Genomic DNA, 20,256 nt, shown 5'->3' with positions numbered 1-20,256 from the left:
AATACTCTGCCTACTAGTACAACAACTTTAGTCAAATGTGGCTTTGCCTTTTCAATGTAATAGAATCTTTTCTTTTTCTTTAACATGCAGGTTTTTGTTTCCAAGCACAGTCATATCATTCATTTAACATCCCCATCAAGCAATCTCTACTAATCAGTGTTGCACCAGCCTTGTTTTTTGTTCAGTAGCATAAGCTTCTTGGTGAGAGCTGAGAGCTGTATGATTTATGGATTGAAAGGTATAATATCATTTGCTGGATTTTGAAATATGACAAAATAGATTATACCTAGCTGCATGACTAACGAAAATGAGTTTACTTATACCTCGGATGGGCTTTTGAAAGTGAAGCAAAAGAAAAAAACACCGACACTAAAGGGGCCCTTGCAAACAAAGAAGGGCATCAAAATCAGAAGTGTTTAATCCTTTGCAAATGACTGGCTGCTGACTAACACTGTTTTTGAGCAAAACATACTTTTTGATAAGTCGGACTATTTTCATAGCAGTAATAACTGGTATGAAACAGAAATGCTTTTGTACACATACATTTTAATGTATATCAGTGAAAACCTTAGCACCTCTTAGTGTAATCTTTTCAGATATCATGAGCGAAGCAGGGCTGGTACTACTCAGTACTGGGACAGGACAAGAAAAATTAAGTTGCTGCTGTGAGTGGTATTAGTGGACTGTTAGGTGGCACTATTACTTGTGGATCCACATTTCCAAAAGGTTTAAATACTTATGCTGTACTTAAGATGCTGGAATTCCCGTCTGTTAGAGGCATGTAAACAGAGGTCCCAACAGCTTGGTTGTTAAAGATCCCACGACTGTGTTTGCAAGAATAGGGACCTAGCTAAATTCTATTCTGATCTTGCATAGTCTGGCCTTTCCCCTTAACTCAATTGGTGAAGCTCTTTCTCAGTCCTCCACTTGAACAGCTGTGTATTGGGGCTGCTGGAGGCTGCACTATAGGCAAGGTGCTTTGAGATCCTATAGGATGAAAGTACTCTATAGTAATATGTGCATTCATTTTAAGACATGGCTGTCCTGGTCCTAGAGGGAGTGTGCCGGTTTAATAAGTCTCTGTAAAGCAGCAGTGCCTGAAGAGCTGGGACAAGCTGACAAATTGGTTCCTGCAACCAGCCGATTTAGAGGTAACTTTCTTGTTAAGTCCTGAGCAGAAATGAAAACACAGAGATACGCTGGCCCTCTGGGACCTGGACTGGATAGCCCTGCTTTAAGGTTCAGTTTAAAGGTGTTATTGAAGTCAATTCATATACATCACAAATTTAATAGGAAAATATGAAACCGTGAAAAGCTGCCTTGTCATTACTTTGTCCGTAAAAGCTAATCACACATAATTTGTGCACATCGAGAAAAATACAAATAAACACTGAGACTCCAATTTTGCTGTATTCCTGTGGGTCACAACTATACAGGCAATTCCTGCGCAGCCCCTGCCAGTCCTCTCTGGGGAAGTAATTAAACTATTCATTGTCTTAATAAGCATCTTGCTTCCATAGTATCTGCAAGAGTTTGATGCTAACATGCCATTTGGTGGGATGCTTAAAAAATAAAAAAACAAATCAGCTAGCCTGAGAAGCAGTAATTAAGGAGCTGAACATAATGGGATTGTTCTGCTTTTGTTCTTCACAGCTGGGTAGAACTCCATGTGGCACACTGTCCTTAATGAGTAATTATTTCTTGGGATACACACCTTTCTGGATGGGGTGGCATTTTCAATTGACTAGCAACAGCTTGTGTTACACACCCAGGCTGGGTGAAAAATGTTGTCAGGCCATATCACTTGGGTTGGGGGATGAAGGTAGTACCTCATTCTCTGCCCCAGTAACAGACTTTGAGCACATGTGAATTTCTGATTCTGTGCCTTGCCGTTTCTTAATTAGTGAAGATAACTTATCAACCTAACACATAAGAGATTGCTGTATTCAAAATGTTTGTATTTGTTATTGAATGAAACAAATCAAAGCTGAGACTCTATGCTTTTCATTTCTCCCTCCAATGAGAAAAGGTAATTATAAATGTGTGCTTTCTTAGGGAATAATGATAGCAGGACCAAAGTGTAATTTCCGAGTAACTGCTGTTAACTCAGGGGGTTTCATTAAACAAACCTCATCTGTACAATTCAAAGAAGGATCAGACCCTGACTCAATTAAGTGCTTTGCAAATTGTCAAAAATCAGGGTGCAAACACTAAGAGTAGTCTTTCATTCTGCTCAGCAACTGTATTAGGTCTCAGATATTACAATCTGTTTTGGCAGGGAGCACCAGGGAGAACATTTTTACTATTAAATGCAAAAGGACTCTGGAAATGCTGAAATAATGGAATTCTTTTTCACAAACCACAGGGACCAATAACACAAGCCCTGGGGACATTAATATAATTTAAATGGTAAATGTGTCATCATGTCCTTAAAATAAAATGTCAAACCTGTTTTGAAATGAGAACTTTTCAGTTTCATTAAGATGTACTCAAACAGCAGGGCACATCCATTCAGAGTTATTCAACACCCTTAATTAGTGTTTTAACAGTAATACAATTACATTAATATGGACTAATCCACACACTTGTCCAAAATACTGCTTAGTTGTGCAACCGTCAGCAACATTTTATAGCTTAGAAGTCCAGAGCAAATCTCGGGGAGCTACCTGAAAATAGCAAATAGCTTTTGCCAGAAAAACTAGCATTTTATATTTCGCAAATATACGGTAAAGGACTTTTCAGTCTCCTTTCCTGTGACTAAAGACACTAATTCCAGGTTATGATACTGAACATAAAGAAGGCTTGATGCTGATTTGGTCTCCTTGCAAACCCTTCATCCCTCCATCCATCCCTTCAGTCACAACATACCGTTAGTAAAAATGAAAAACATTATAGAGTAAAATGTCAATCAAATGAAGGCGTCTGAAGAAAAACCCAGCCTCGCTGTGTAAAATTAATATCAGAGACTTTTAAGGACATTAAAAATGAATAGGATTAAACTCTTGTAGCTGTAAACATTCATTTTAATTTCCATTCATAACAACCGAGCCTTAATAAAGTCTCTGGCTAACATTCCCTGCGAGAGAACGCGGCGTTACCATAGCAACAAAAAGGCAAATCCATAGAAACAGTCACCATGTATAAAATAAAATCATAATACAGAAGTGTTCTAAAAGGAAAGACCCAAATGGAGAAAGAAAATACCTGGGAGAACCGTCAACCAAGCAGAGTGGTAAGCGTACCCAATAGAATTCCCAGCAAGGCAAGTGTACGCCCCTGCATCTTCAAAAGAAACATTGGCCAAGAACAGAATTTCTAGCTCCTTATCCGTTGTGTTAATACCTGCCGTCTGGGGATAGAGGAAGAGACAGGGAGAGAGAGGGAGAAGAGGAGAGACAGAAAAAAATGAGTCCGCCTAGGATCCCGAATGAGAAATGGACAACTCCACAGATCCCCCGAAGAGAAAAGGCAAGTAGGGGCGAAAGAGCTTTGTTAACAGCTCATCGCCTCCTGTGAGGTCCCTTTGCCCAAGATGGAGTGGTCAGACCCACCTGCCAGCTTTGCCCCCTGGACATTAGTGGCCAAAGCAGAAGTTCCCCTTCACCAGGCTTTAATACTACCGTCACTCTGTCCCGTCACAAAGCATGCAAACCCACAGCTTTTGATGAAAGGAAAACGTCCACAGTACAAACGTGCACTTTGAAAAGTGAGGCACAGAAGCATAAGAAAAGGCTGCGACCTTTATTAAGAAAAAAGACTGAAGGGTTAATTTTTTTAGAAATGCTAGAAGACCTACAGCAAAACAAATCTATGTTCAATGAACCTGTATTAAGCTGCATACTCATTTCGGACAAAAAAAACAAATACTAGCTAAGCCAAACACAGGTACTGTAGTAAGGCGTTACAGGCTCATGCTTAATTGTCCTAAATGGGGAAAAAGAGAAACTTGGAAGAGTCTGCTCCCAGGTCAAATTTGATTTTCGTTTTTGCTGCTCTCCGTCTCTTTTTTTATAGAATCTGGCTCACAAAGACCAGAACTCTGTATTGGTACTGTCTGATGTATTACTCTTTGTGGAACTGTGGATGATCAGCTAACAAGCAGGCTGATGCTTAGAAGACACTTACAGTACGAATAAAAAGGATCTTTCTTTATTGACTGTAGTTATAAGTAAGATTTTTTGGTAGTAAAGACTGGTGTTTCCAATGGTGTGAATGCATATTGTATATTTATTTCTACTGCAATGAAGATTAACAAAAAGGAAATGCCGAGAAAACGACCGAGCAACATTTTATTTGAAGATCGTTATTATAGATGAAAGCTGGCAGAGGAATGTGTCAGCTGAGCTGAGCTTTTTCCATTTAACAGGCCATGGTTCAAATTGTGCTCAGTTGTGCTCAAGGACTGGGTTTTGGGGTGTCATTGTAGGGCAGAGCTCTCTCTTGGTTAGGTTTACCAGCAGAAGCCTGCTTTTAAACCAGTTAACTCAGATGCCCTGTGTAAAGAAAGTTGACCAACGACTTTCGGACGATGTGTTCTTCCATAGCCTGGACAGCAGCAGTGTTAAATTCAAGTACAGTAAAGTCAAATGCAGAAAAGTGCAAGGGCACTGAATAAGCATTCCCATTGTTTTGCTGTAGATTGCCTTTTGAGAGAAATCAATACAAGATGAGAGAGGGGAGCTGGTACTTGGAGTTGGACCATTAGTAGAGATGGGTGGCTCTGGCAACTGGTTTCATCGTTAATGTGCATGCAGTTAGATTCATTGCAAAGCTCAGTAAAGAGAGGGACATTGTGCATAAGCTGTAAGATGAATGATGAAAGGTAAGTACACCACATCATATTTTCCAGGCTTACAAGCTGTGTGTGCATTAGGTCCTGGGACAGAGTTCTGAGTTTACCTGGTTTCGGGTTGTGAATAAAAAGCCAGAAGGGATTTTCGGACATGCCTACGAAATTAAAGGCTCGACACCAATATTTTCCCTCGTCTTTCTTTGTCACATTGTACAGAGTGAGTTTATCATTGGCTTCTGTGTTTTTACTTATCCAGGACTGCAGAAACAGACAGATATTTTAGTGAATACACTGTGCACCTGGAATCACATAACAATGTGAACCGAGTACGATTTCCTTTTTAACTTTTTTTAAAGGTCAGGAAATTCTACAGTCAATACCTCAGTAATTTTAACTGGGACATTAATAATAATAATAAAAAAACAAAGGTTAAGTTAACATCACAAGAATATGCAGAAATGCTTTCCTTAGCTATTTTTAGAAATATACTTTAAAGTGTTTCCCTTATCAGTAAAAGTGATGTCTGTCTTGTACACAATGGAACAACACAACACATTTTTGTGAAAGATGGGACACCTCTCCATTTCCATGCGTTTTTAACACTCAGCTAAGGCCACCAGGGTGAACAATGTTTTTGGGGTTCTGCTTAAATAACCAGACACATGTGAAAAGAGTCAAGTGACCCACCCAAGACTCAAGAACTGTCTCGTGGTTTTTTTTCCTTCTTTTGGTTTCTCAGCATTAATTTTGTTTTGGGTCCAAAATATAACAATTTTGCTGCAGCTGAAATGTTTCGGACCACTTTCCAAAACATAAATGTGTGTGAGGAAGGATATATTTGTGACTCCGCTGGGCGCAAAGGGAAAGCTTTAAATTTGAAAAGAATAGGCCCACTAATTCATGTTTTCTTTTAACACTCTGGTGTGGTGACATCCACCCATCCCCAAACCCCATGTTTATATCACGCTTTGTTCCCATTTGCCCTTTTGTTTGCTTCCCATAAAATGAAATGCTGTAAGTTGTCGAAAAGTTTTTTTTTTTAAAAATCAGAGCAAATGTTGTTTCAATTATCCGGGAGTCGAAAATAGAATGTGGAGACAAAATCGGAGCTGTCAGTGGTCTGTCTCCTCTGCTGACTCTGCCCGTCCTGGGCTGGTTGTAATTTTTTCCATGGCTTTTCAGGAGACTCTCCTCCACTAAATTAAGCAGTGCATCTGAATCAAATGAATTTCAGACTGCTAATGGGGGTTTCTGAAAGCCACCACTGAGGCGTGTCTGATATTTCAAACCAGATGTTAGTGTTTTCGTTTAGTTATTGGAAAAAAAAAAACAGGCCCGCTTGACTTTGTTCAAAAGGAATCCTCCCGGTTTCTTCAAACAGTAAAGGGGGGGGGAGGGGACAGCACGTCTCTCTTCAATTTTTTATGCTTTTCTGTGAGAAAAGAAGAGAAATCTCTGATTTTTAGTTGAAGTCCATCCCACGCGAAAGAATTTAACTGCAGTTGTCCTGGTTTGTAAATGGTGAAAAGTCTTGTGATTTCTCCCAACGGCCTTTTCCAACTCAACTGAAATGAGCAGTCCCAAACGGCGGGCAACAAGTTTATTATGAAAGGTACGGATCCTGCAGTACAAAATACGAATAGTTAAATTACCTCGTTTTAATGTTTGAAAATATATAAATTAACATTTTAGGAGCTGTATACTTAAAGTCTCCGGATGTTACTTTCTGATTGTGTGTATAAAAGATTTGCAGGGTCATGGTGAAAGCAGATGAGAGTTTGGATTAAGCAATCACGGGTACATAGACGTTAATAGTAGCATGTCACTGTTATAAACAACTGCAAATACACACAAATTGTAGACAGGCATTATGTACGTTTGTAACAATGCAATGGTAATTAATGATTTAGCAAGAATGAAAGAAATCCTGGCATTCTGAATAGGAATGATGCAACAGCAGGATCACTCCTCTGTTTTCAGCAGGGGGTTTGCTCTGAAGGCAGTGTTAGAATCCAGTGACATCACTGTTTGCACTGGAATGAGCCCTGCTTCTGGAAAATCCTCCTCTGGCACACCGAGCGCATTCCTCTGTGGATCCTGTCGACATCCTTAGCGCCTGATCTCCATTGTCTTCTGAGATTCCGTGTTAAAAGCCTGCCCTTATCAGCTTAAAGGGGAAATCTTTGGATTTGCTTTTCAGATCTCCACAGCCGCAGGCATTGATTTAGTCCTCTTTGGCTGAGTGTCCAAACATGGGATTTAATTAATTTTCAAAGTTAGTTTCCAAGCATAAACTTTGGGAACATACAGGCCTTTTGGTGCTTTGCTCAGGCCTTTTTAGTACCTTTGGTAGGTCACTAAAAGAAACTAGCATGGCCTTACTATTTTAAAATAAGAGGACATGGTGAATGAAAGTAAGAATTCATTGAAACGCTGGGCAGCCTTACTTGGATAATAATATAAGAACATAGGGACAAGTTACAATCAAGAGGCGGACATTTGGCCCATTAAGATAATTTAAAAGTAGCTAACTGATCCAAGGATCTGATCCAGCCCCTTTTCTTAAAGAACAGTATTGGCATCAACAACATGGCTGGGTAGCTTGTTCCATTCTCTTACAATCCTTGTATAAGTGCTCCTTATACAAGAGTTCTCGCATGGACTTCCAATATAATTGAGACAGTTTTTGAGCCCTGCTCCGTTTCTTAACAAAATCAAGACACACGTTAACATTGACCCAGGTGTTTCTGATTATTAGAGCCTTTTGGCTGCCAAACCAGCTGATCCTGTCCAACATTTCCCCTTCCATGGCAGTTCTGTAGTTACATTAATTTTCTCCAAACATCCTGTACACATAACTGGAGTAACAGTTATCTGCAAACAAAGCAACAAATTCAGTGTTGCGCTGGGATCAGGTTCTCCTCCCTGGGGAGTAGTGTTTCTGTTCATGTTTTGCACTCAGGAGGTGTGGGCCTCCTCTGACCAGAGGAGCCCACAGGATCAGACACGATCAAAGAGAGAGGCTCTGAGAATGTAAAAGGTTCAGGAACAATCAGGACAGCGACTGCAAGGCAGTTTCTGTCATTTGGTTCCTGGTGGCCATAGCTAAAACCCCCCTCACATTGCTCCGGACTGCCCCACCCCACTGCCCTGGCACTCAGTCCACGGTTCTCGCTTACCTTGAGTATGCTGACATACGGCACCCCATCAGGGCCGTATCTGCTGCCATTGACCTCAATGTGTTTGAGCCACTGAATGTGAGGCTGCGCGTCACTGTAGACTTTGCAATGGAACTCCACATCGCTGCCCACCACGACAGTCTGGTTGGCGGGCAAGCCGGCCTGCAGGATCGGCCGGTGGGGCGAGCGCTCTGCGTGTGGGCGCGACAGGAGAGAGGGAGCGGGAGAGAAAAAGCACGATGTCAGTTTATCCCCCGTTCGCCCACATTGCAATCCCAGGCAGCCTGAGCCAACAGCTGCCAGTGTGAAATGAGCTGATCACCTGAATCATCTTTGCAGCGCTGAAATAAGCAGGTTTGTCAGTGTTTGTTACCGGTCCAATTTCGTTTGGGAGGCTTCGGCAGGAGTGTCAAGAAGGCATGTATTTCTCAAAGAGCTGAGGCTATAGGGATGCTGGGCAGCTGCTGTGGTTCAGACGAGACTGACTCGTTACAAATCCTTCATTGCCTTGATGAAGTGGACATGGACAACAGGAGACAGCGTATAGACTCAGCTTTTAGAGAATCAATCAGGGGTGAATTATCCAAGCCAGAGGCTTCTTGATCTCGGGCACTGCTGTGGTTAAGCTCTGCCAAGCTTCTGAGGGCCGACGGGATTAGTCTCCTAGGTAGTGTGGCCCCCAGCCAGTCACTCCGGCAACCGAGGTGCTTAAGTAACCAGCACGGCGACTGGGGTGCAGCAGTCGTTCCGCCTCGGCACACCGCCTGGCTCGGCGTGGAGGCTGACACACTCCTGACAGGGCAAGAGCATCAGAGCCCGCGAGCAGCTGTGCTGCTGCGCTCTCTGCCGGGGCCCTCTCAGTGTCTGACCGCACCGACGCAGGACAAACAGCACCAAGTGGCGCCGCCTCACCTAGGACGTCCAGCTGGTAAGTGTGGGTGATGGTGCCGTACTTGTTTTCCACCACGCAGGTGTAGTTCCCTCGGTCGGACGGCACCGCGCTCTCCATCACCAGACTCCACTGCTGATGCCTCAGCTGCCAGGGATTGGGACAGAAAACAGGACGTCAGAATAAAACACCTTAGCGCCGTGGGGGCGGCGGTGCTTTCTGCTGGTGGCGCAGACACGAAGTGGCTGGGGATCCGTTTTTCCATCTTCCCAGCTCGGCACAAAAAACAGGTTCACAGATACAACCCTAGTGGCTTTCCAAAGAAAAGAAAAACAACACGTGCAAAGCAAGATCAAGCAAATGCTTTTTCCTTTGAATAAGCTAAGTAGGGGCTAAATAATGCCTTGTACAGAGCGTCTTTAGTGCAGGAAATGGGATTCAAATGGGATTAGCAATTTTCTATTTATCTAACCTTGTATCTAAGCAGTGATAACAGAGGCCTAGGTGACAGATATTAACTGCTTGATCTGAAAAGCTGCAGCTGACCAGGTTGTAGCGGCACCGTTAAACTCTTCGATGAAGGTGTGATATATCCAGGTGATGAAGACCAATGGTTCAAGTCCAGATGGAATGATGGTCCGCCAAGCACCAAGAACTGACTTCAAGACACTCCAACAGGATCAGAACCCCAAACCAAGGAAATAAACGACTTCAAAACAGAAAGAGCCGCTGGCTCTGACATATGGGGGGACAAATTCAGCAGGGTCAGATCCTGACAATCAAAAGGCCTGGCAATACTGTTTTCAGCTATAGAAACCCCCAAGCACTAGGAACACAAAGTGCGAGAGGAGGTAACAGTCCCTCTGTAAGGAATCATAAACTTCACCCTTCTGAATTTATTTCAACCAGGACAAAAAACCCTCTCTGATGTTGCTGTGCTGAACATGTTGTATCTGGGTACTAATTTAATTTGAAAAAATGTCGCCCATTTAGCATCTTTCCATTGGGAATATACCTTGAATAATTAAGATGACAGAGTTTGTCTATACTAATAGAAGCAAGAGACTATGCTGAAAAGACTCTGGTGTATCAGACTTTGAATATAATCATGAGAGAGAACTTTATTCATTACTCCTTGGGTTGGAGTTTCCATTCCACCAACATTCAGCTGAACTATACAGCAATTGTTCTGTACACACAGGTTTCCCGCAGCCTTTTAGATTTCGGTCTGTCTCAGCAAATGAAATCATGTTAAGTTACCAATGATTCGTTTAAAGCTCCCTGGAATGTGTCACAGAATTTCAAATAAGGCAGCAAACAAGCTATTTGCAGCAAGGCACCAGATGTGTGATGACTGAAAACAGGTCCTTCACAGGCCTGGCTATTCATTCGACTTTCTCCACTCTCTGTGGGGCTGTGGCAGGACAGTGTGGGGCCTCATGGCTCATGAGACTGGCACAGATTTTCCAATAAGCTCTGGCTAACTCACGGTTGCAGGAGGGCTTGCCTGAAACATGACGGCAGATTTGTGCAAATCGAAACTGTGGAGTCTGAGGAAGGGTTTATTTGCCCGGATTTACATGAGGAATTCATTCACTCTGAGAGACACTTTGAACGGGGTCACAGAACAGGTTCTACTTGGATAAACTGTTGAGATTTTGTACTAGATCACAGGTAGCTGACAGCCTAGGTTATCTCAGACACAAGTATGGGTAACTGTCTGTCCAATTTCTGTACATATATTATAGCCACAAAAAAGCTATCAATTGATTGCTCAGTCAATTTACAATTAAAAGGTATTTTAAATATGGTTTTCAAATGAACACAGCTGCAATTTAGTGTGTCCACAGCACAAAAAAACAACTTATTTGATCATTTATTAATTGTGAAAAGCAGAAAGCATTTTTTCCAGGACTTGATCCTATATGTAAACCCTTCTTCAATAAGACCTGTTCCCAGTGTGTGATAAGATAACTACAAACTAAGCTGTTTTGTTTCAGACAAAGCAGATTTTTGGAGGGACATAGAAACAACAACAAACTGGAGACTGGAAACACTTTGACTTGTGTCGTCTTATTTGTCTGCATCCGTCAGGAAAAAGAAAGATAAGTTACACTACACTACATTCCGATAGCTTTCCACATGTTTTCAAACTTTCTACAATGGGTATGTGTCTACCAATCTGAAACACCCATGGTTCAAGATAATGAAAAGCTATAGATGGGAGTATTGAGATGCTGAAAACTTTTTTGTGGTACTTATGGAAAATCCATCCATTTCCTAACCGCTATCTCTAATACAGGTTTGCTGGGAAGCCTGTGCCTATCCTGTCAAGCAACAGGCACAAGGTTGTCTTCTTGGTCATGGGTGGTGTAGTGGCCTTGTGGCTCAGGACGGGTGCTGTGGCTGGAAGGTTGCTGGTTCAAATCCTGTGGCCAGCAGAGATATCCTACTTCTTTGGGCCCCTGAGCAAGGCCCTTAATCCCAACTGCTCCAGGGGTGCTGTATTAACGGCTGACCCTGCGCTCTGACCCCAAGCTTCTCTCTCCCTGTCTGTGTTTCTCATGGAGAGCAAGCTGGGTTATGCAAAAAGACAAATTCCTAGTCCAAGAAATTGTGTAGGGCTAATAAGGTGATCTTATCTTATCTAAAAGCTGTAGATAATTTATTCTAAGAAATTAAATATAATGCATGGTTGGCTTGAATATGATGTTATATTTAATCAGAAACTCAAGCAGACTTTTTAATAGAGGAAATATTTGCGTTTCCTTTTTGATATCTATCCGGAATCAAAAAATAAACATTTGAAAGCTCACAGTACTGAAATTTCACTGCTTCCCTCAGAGCACACATAGGACAATGCTGGGCGGTTTCAGTTTTGTATTTCTGATTTACACTGAAACAACTCCTTCGGGTGATCTCTTAATCTTTCAAAAGTCTTCAGCCACTGCTGAAAAACAACAGGCTGCTTTGAAAATAATCAAATGGTTTGCATTTATGGAGGGCTTTCGAAGAATTTAACGCTGGTTACAACCCTGAATAACTGAGCTGAAAAACTGAATAACTCTTGCAGCCATCAAATAAGCACAACTCCTGTGATACAGTTATGTGGTAAATGATTCATATTTGAAAGATGCCCTGGAGAAGCTGATACCTAGAGTGTCACACAATGTGATTGCTTTCACGCCACACCACAATGTAGACTGAGGCAAAAACACTTTTTCTGAGATCACATGGCTACTCTCCCTCCTAGACAGGACAGGACCAAGGAGAAAAGTAGCACTTCATCACACCTAGACAGCTTGCTTTGGGGGAGGAAACCAGACCACCTGGTGGAAGCCCACGCAGACACGACATGCAATCTCCGCACAAACAGATGCAAGTGAACCAAACTCTGAGACTCAGAGGCCGCTGGGATAACAGTCAGTCAACCTGGCAGTGCCAAACAAATCAAGAACAAGCAAAAAGACAGGGAAACTTAAATGCAGCAGGACTGCGCTGGGCAATTGTACTGTAGCTGCTATGCAGACAAAGTAGGGTGTCCAGTTTTGAATGGCCATTTCCTATAAACAATAAGCCTGTACAGACTGTTTTGCACAGCTCCTTATGAACTGCATGTTTAGTTAAGTATGAACATGCCACAATGAATGTGCTAATGTGACTGCATACTATAAAGCCGATTCAGCTTCTTAGCTTACAGAAAACAACATACAAAGATGTACATGGTTCAGAACATGAAAATACAGGCCAGTGCATTAAATGTGTTGCCAATGTTGCAAAATGTTTAACTCTATGTTCAATAATTCACAAGTCATTAATAGCTTGACATAAGAACATACAATGATATGAAAGACACAGTGCACCTTCCTTTTAGTTTTTCTAAATGGAAAAATGAAATACCTCTGTGTAAATATTATGTCTTGTGTTGCTAGCAGTTGCATGGTTACAGTATGCAGGTCTAAACCATGCATGAGAAAATGAGTCAATGTAGTGCACAGTACAGTAACAACCTACTAAATTATGGAGCTAATTACAATTATTTTGGAAGGGGATAAAGATTTGTCTAATTGTGGTGCGATGCGAGGCACGAGCTCCATATTTGACAATATATGTCGATGTGATGCAAGCTCTATTGGCATAACAGCTTTCGCTCTCAGTGAGTGAAAAGTCCCTCATCAGCACCTTTTTGGGTGCCTTTGTGCATTTCAACAACATGAGAAACTTTGCACAAAAATGCCTGGTTTATGCACTGCAATAAAGCTGAATTCCTACAAAGCAAGACACTGCAGGTGAAGTTTCCACACACTTGACATGTGATAGTACACATGCAGCCATCAGCTCGGTTATCTGAAGATATTGCAAAGCTTGAATTTACTCAGATATTAATTATTTTATTTCTTTCAATGTCAGCCAATTCACTTAGAAGAAGGCGCACGGATCAGGACCCAGGCGAATTTCACACTGCAGCTCAGCTTCTATCAGTCCTTTCCAAACGCAACAGCGCATTGGCCCACAAAAACCTTTTTGCCATTTTTTCTTGCAGCCCCTCCCCAGACCTGACTGTTGAGCAGGTCCTCGTGCTTCACTGGGTATTAAGATCTGAAAAGGATAATTCCACTTGCTGAATTACCCGGGGTTTACCTAACGTGTAAACAGGCTTCACACGATATTACAGATTCCAAACAGGATTAAAACATTAATGAGCTTATTGTATAAAGTCATACAGATTGAAAATCAAGTCTGGGGTTTTAGGGACAAGTAGCATGAGAACAGATGTCTTTTGGGGGTTTGAGGAAAAAAGGAGAGGGTGAGCTGGTTAAAGAACAAGTTTTTTATCTTAATTTAACAACACAGACTTATTAAAATTGCTGGGGCCACTACTGCCATTTATCCCTTCATTAATCTGTGTGCAGCCTGTGCAATAAAGAGGTTTCAGTTCACTCACGGAGAGGAAGTAGAAGGAATTGATCAGGTCTTGGTTTGTCAAACTTGGTCATTAAAACTGCTGTGCAAAAAGTGGATCCTTTGAAAAGCCTGTTTTCCTGTTGCTGGGTCCAGGTCTGTCTACCACTGAATTAACCACACAGGATATTCTTTCATTAAAAACAGACATTTTGTCGTGAAAGAGACCTAGAAATTAAAGAGCACGAAATGCTTTGGTTGGATGTGTGTTTTATTTAAGTATATACTCCAGGACAGGCACCAGGGCAAAAACTAAAAAAACAAAACACGTTATACAACTCCTTCAGAAGAGACTGGTACAAACCTTAAAAAACAAATCTGTGTTATGAAGAAATCTGTGAAAAGGTGGTTGTGTGCCAGTTCTCGGCTGAAATCCAGTGACGTTGCCTATAAAAGGGTATCTTTTCTTTACCGTGCTTGTGGATCTGCCAGTCACACTACTACAAGTGAATCAGACAAGAAGGAAATATTTTCACCCTGTATATTGTACCCTTTCATAAGACTGTTTAAAGATGCTTAATCCATTTGGATTTAACAGTTAATACACTGACTGCTAGTATGAATCAGACAGTATGAATGCTGCGAATGGCATAGATTCACCTGTTTCATCAGGAACTCCTATCTAGCAAAATCTAGGTTCCAGACCTGGGACCCATTTATTAATCTCACAAATCTCCACTGGCCCCTGGGAAACTTTTGAGCAGACTCTTCACGTTTTGAGTGGCAAGTTCTCCTTCTCAAGAACAAGACACCATTTTAAAGATTGACTGTCTAACTGTAGTCCAAATCTTAATTTGAGGACTCCTGATTCAAGCTTTCTCACTCAGCTGAAAACCAGGCTGTCTACACTGGGAGACAGTGTCTTCTCGCATTGCACTGCCCAGATCTTTTACTCTGAGCTTTTCTTTTCTCTTTCTCTCTTTCTCTCTTTCAACTTCTCTTATGTTGAATTCTAGGGCTCTTGCACCTATCTGCAAGACATCTAGTGCTGCTTTGGTCTGGGGGGAAATGGAGACATCTGACTTCCTAAATATGAGGACTATAAAAGATGGGTTTGATCTTGCTCAGTCACATCACCTGCCCCTGTCCCCATTCTCATATGGGACTCCCCTATTCCTCCATCTGTCTGGCCAGTGAATAACCTTCTCCTCTGTAAGGAGTCAGAGTTTCAGGCCAATGGGATCTGAAAGCCAGTTACAAAAGGTGTACATCAAGTGTCACCATCCAAACATCCTATTTGATATTTCTCAGAAGGAATTTAGTCAATATCACTCATTGCAGGTGCTTATCGATATGATCTTAAAGCTTCCATTAGTTCAGGCTGTATTTTTTAAAACTAATTGGGAGCCAATTAATAGATTTTTCAGCTAAAAAAAGATTCTTCAAGAATGTTTTGGAAATGTCCAAAACTCACTTGGAACAAGTAAATGAAACGACTCAAGAGATTTGTTTTTCAGACACACCAAGATCCTGGAAAATTCACTCTACCTAGTTTCAGGGAGTGAAAAGGAAAAAGATGGTAGCTGTTAAAATAGTTCCAAAAATGTATTTCTACTTGTATTGAATTTTCTGGAATTAAATGCAACATTAGCTTTGCAGCTGCGTGGATATCAATAAAGCAACTGCATTACTTTTGTCCACCCTTTAATCCAACCCCGAGCATGCTCTCTGCTCCTTCCACACCTGTTGTCTAGTCATGGTGAGCAGCATTGTCGAAGGAGATGTGTTTTTTAGCTACATTCAAGTGACGCATAACTACATGTTCTGCATCCAAGCAAGAGCAAGGAAAATTTGATCTTCTTAGCTTAGCCTCTAGTGTGTTTACAAGAAGATCTTATTAGACCCTTGCTGGCTTTGCTTTATTAGAAAAAAGAAACATTACTTAATAAGTGAGGTACTGTACACATACTCTAACACCTCATAGCAATGGGACACATCCCATCACTGTTCAGAAATCCATACTGAAGACAACAGTAAGCTGCTGAAAGGCAGTAAAATTACTGCAAGTATTAGACACCATTACTGCCTGGAAATTATTGATGAGTTATTAAAAACAAGAAAGCATTCAGCAAAACTTTCCAGCTCACAGCTCACTGCAAAATCTCCAGCCCTGCCTGTTAGGAACAGTTTGCAAATCTGTGTTTGACTTCCAGTACCCTGAAATTTCAGACTAGTTCGTTATTAAAAAAACTCCTAAATCTTCCTTTTAACTTCCTTCCACATCTAAAGAAACCGCATAAACCATACAGAATCTAATGGTGCAAAGGATTTAATGAGGTAAACATTTAATGGGGCTTCATAAAAACTGAAATGTTTTGAGGCGCAAATTTGCTTCAACTGCTTGTCCAAAACCAGGGTACTGTAAAATGTTGCATGACTACAATATAGGATACCAGAGTAATTATCACATTGTTCCGTGACAGATCTTTGTATGCATTAAAATAGAAAAATGTATCTTCTAAAAGGCCTATTTTTATAGGAGAGCAGTTTGCAAAGGCATTGTCCAGCCATCAGAATTTGTCATCGGCCCATCCATAGGCTGAAATAAACTTATCACCCTGACAGGCATTCAGCTCTGCTATGCAGATTGTGTGTAATGACAGGTTTTGTCCAAAGATAGTCAAGCCTGTCAGTCTGTGCATTGACCCTAATCCTTTGGAAGTGACACAGACCTTGTCCACCAATCACATTAGCTCGTCTGTCATCGTGACTGCCACGGGGGCAAAGGTCAGCCATCGCTTTCTCAAGGTCAACATCGGGCAAGCGGGGAATGCTAATGGCTTCAAACAGTGCCTGTGTGGGGGGCATGTAAACATGCAATTAACTTTCCACCACTCACAGGAAACCTTAAGGTTTCATTTGTGTTCCTTGTCCTTTGAAATATACTGCAAGCATAGGCACAACAATAGACAAAACATTACAGACTTACAGACAGAATTTTTTAACATCTTTCTATCAAATGTTTGAAAAAAACAAACATCAATAAGCCTAGAAAGCAAAGCTAAGCTGTGACTGACCACTGCAAGCTTTCCCAAAGCACAAAATACAACCACTAGAAAAGTCATTCATGTCAGAGAAACTGCGGTGAACAGTTACAACAATAGTGCTGTTGAACATTTTACTGCATAGCGTTATGTGACACACATAATAGAAATCGACAACTCCTTTTTTTAAAAAGAAGCACACTGGGGTTAAGAGCTGACTCAGTGTGCTCTTCTGAGCCCAGCAGTTACATTCAGATTCCAAAGTTTGAAAAAACGCGTTTATTTTGGCTGAAAAACACGTTTTGAAAAGTGTGCTTTTTGACTCCTATTCAATGTTATAAGACATTTTCAACCTAGCTTCTGCATGTTTTTAAAGAAGTATGAGGACAATAAAATAGCACTAAAATCAATCTAGAGTTTCATTGTGTCTTTAGGGACATTACCAAGATGATATTACCAAGACAGGCAACTGCATTTTCATATAGAAGGATATTCTAAAGCTGTCAATGTGGGATTTGAAATTGTCAGTCTGCACTAAGACATGCTGTGATTCAAACTGGGAGGTTTCTTCTATTTAGAAGACCTGTGACTTCAGGCTGTTGATGGCAAACACCCACATTCACGCTGCATTAAGGTATGTCGGTGATCTCAATAAATCTGGCTCAACTACACAAGGTTTATTTTCCTGAGTTATGATGGTCTGGTGTTGTCGGTACAAAGAGAGATGGAGCTGTGCTGTGGGTCTGAATTTGTTGGGAGGCCCTCTCTCCTAGTCTCGGTCTGCCAGTTAATCTTTCAGCCCCTCTTTTCAGCAATCACCAGTTCCGGTTTAACCCCGGTCATCGTTCACAGTCTGAAACAGGAGATCAGACTGATACCAAGCAGCAGAATATAGAGGAAGAACTAGCTCTTGAAGGAAGCAGTTCCCTCCAATGCCTGGAACTACCATATAGTACAGCATATGGAGCTAGAACCAGTATACAGACCTAAAACTAGAATATAGATCTAAAACTAGAATATGGAACTAGCACCAATACCATATATGGAACTAAAACCTAGAACTACAACTAGAATATGGAACTAGAACCAGCATATGAAACTTAAGTGTGGGTCGCAGAACTAAAACTAGAACATGGAACTAGAACAAATGCAACTAGAATCAGAATATAGAACTGCAACTAGAATCTGGAACTGGAAGCAGTACATGGAATTGGAACCAGTCTATGGAGGAAGAATGTCTTTTGAATGAGAATGAAATGTTAACAACCAAACAGCCGTGGTGACGGAGCAGGGTGAGTGACAGCAGACGCCCTCTCACCTTGATGCCCCCCATCCTCTGCTCGCCCCTGAACTCCTTGCCGTTCTTCAGCCAGTGGATGGTGGGGGTGGGGTTCCCGGCGGCGGCGCAGCGGAATTTCACCGTATTTGCCGCCGGGACCGCCAGCAGCTTCTTCTCCATCCGGTCGGGCCGCGTCCAGTAGGGGGCCTCCCCTGGGGAGCGAGAGCAGGGGTGGGTTAAACCGCAGAGGGCAGGAGAGGGCGATTTTTAGATGGAATGTTGACCATCGAGGGGGACCCCCATATCGCGGGGCTTCTGGTTCTGACCTGGATTTGAACAAAGTTTTCCACAGGACTCCGCCTCCTAGGGCCTTTGACAAAAAGAACCACCAAGAGCCGTGAAATCCATTTGGCAATGTGGGACAACATACAAAAAAATAAAGAGACCCGATCGTCTGCGTGTGCAGTTTTGAAGATGGGTGAAATTGGATCAATGCAGACATAACACGAAACAGAGAAGGTCTGAGTCCCTGTCTTTTAAGGACAATCATTTGTTATTTATTTAAAATTGGTTTCAAGTAGTAAGAGAGCCAACTTTGCTGAATTTTGAATGAAATATTAATGTACCTTTACTTAAAATAATGTGTGTGGCTTACAAAGGGGCATTTACAGCATTTAAGCAATGGCAGTAGGCCTAAAAAAGCTGGAAACAGTGATTTGATCACCTAATTGAGTGCCTGTGTCTCCTCCCCTGTAAAAAAACTGTCTGTTTTTCTCCTGGGCTGTGGACTTCCTCTACTGTAGTGTACCCCGAATTCTCCAACACAGAAACTGCATGTTTGTTTTAACTACTATGAAAAATAAACCAGCAAATCGGATTCAAATCAGATAACTGCAGTTTGCAAGCAATTTCTGTTGAGCTGAGACAAATCTAAAAAAAGACCCCAGATAAAACACGAAGACAGAATTATATAAAAAAAGAACGAGCTCGTTTCACTGGTCCGCAGAGGCTGGATATTAGTTAGATTAAAAGTTTTCAGCGAGCTCTCACTGATGGACTGAAGATTGATTGGCTCCAACAAGCAAGACAAAATGTTATTCTTCACTTTTTTCCCCTACTGACAGCACGTAAAAAAAAGCAATTACAAAACCGATAAAACTTCAACCAGCAATAAGTTAAGTCAATTTGAAAGGAGGTTGCAATGTTTGTAGGTCTTAAGTGGTGATGAGCCAGTATCCCATGCAAGTTTCATCTTATTTTCAATTATCCTAATTATTCAAAGGAACACAGGATCATTTTCCCAGAAGCCAATTAGCCTACTAGCATAACTTTGGACTATAGGATGAAACCCACATGAACGGGGGAGACCACACAGACAACACCCCAAGTCCAGAATCAAGCCCACAGTCCCAGTACTGTGAGGCAGCAGTGCTAACCACTGCTCCATTCAAAACTATCGACGACATCCAAAACACCCCAACATTTGAGAGGAAAAAAAGCAACAAATAAGCGAAATGGCGGAGCACATTCAACGTTTCAGTGTTTTGTAATGTAGTCAGTATAAATGCAGGAACTTGGTAGAACAACGCACTGAACTGACATAAGTCAGTTTAGTCTGTTATTCAGAGGTATGGTAAACACAACTGGCTTGTCTGAAGTCCGAGGTCTTCCAGCAAAATGTTTTTTTTTTAATTCTGCTTGATGTTTGGATGGGATGAATTTTCAGGGGGAACAGGCAAGCCCTTATTTATACTGTTAAATAAAGGGTGGAAATCAACAAATTAAAGGCCCAGACGATGCTGTGGAAACTTCTGCTTCAAACATGATGAAACACCGAAACACCACAGCTGTGCCGCCTGCGGACGGAACGCGCACTGGACCTCACTGAGCAGAGGTGGGTCAAAAAAAAAAAGCCCAGAAGTCTGTGTGAACAAGCGCTTTCCAGCACACCGAGTCACTTCACGTCTTAGCTAAAGGCTTCACGCGGCGTGCGAGCTCTGACACCGAGTCTGGCTGAAAAACAAAGGATTTAAAAGGACAAAAAAAAAACATTAATCCCTTCAGAAAAATAGAGGAGCTTTTTCAAAGCCTGCACAAACAGAAACAGTCACAGTGAATGGCGCAGTGCAGATAGCTCTTGCTTGGTGAAAAATTGGTCACGCACCTGAACT

General features: G+C 41.7%; 1 protein-coding gene across 4 annotated transcripts in view; it reads right to left on the bottom strand.

Moving 5' to 3' along the window:
* fgfr3 (fibroblast growth factor receptor 3) overlaps positions 1-20,256 on the bottom strand; it is a 76,367-nt gene that overhangs the window by 15,217 nt on the left and 40,894 nt on the right. For 2 of the 4 annotated variants that reach the window (XM_015344380.2, XM_015344382.2), the window contains exons 5-8: positions 18,125-18,297; positions 8,884-9,007; positions 7,972-8,162; positions 4,900-5,050 (exon numbers count right to left, since the gene is read on the bottom strand). In XM_015344380.2, coding sequence (XP_015199866.1) covers positions 4,900-5,050; positions 7,972-8,162; positions 8,884-9,007; positions 18,125-18,297 — 639 coding nt within the window. Of the gene's footprint in view, positions 1-3,204; positions 3,350-4,899; positions 5,051-7,971; positions 8,163-8,883; positions 9,008-18,124; positions 18,298-20,256 lie in introns of all 4 variants that reach the window. The other 2 variants (XM_015344383.2, XM_015344384.2) reach the window with 1 other exon arrangement.

The sequence above is a fragment of the Lepisosteus oculatus genome, chromosome 1 (assembly GCF_040954835.1).
Source record: "Lepisosteus oculatus isolate fLepOcu1 chromosome 1, fLepOcu1.hap2, whole genome shotgun sequence".
In the NCBI taxonomy this organism is placed as follows: domain Eukaryota; kingdom Metazoa; phylum Chordata; class Actinopteri; order Semionotiformes; family Lepisosteidae; genus Lepisosteus; species Lepisosteus oculatus.
Note: the sequence above shows the minus strand (reverse complement) of the source record. Positions and strands in the feature narration are given on the sequence as shown.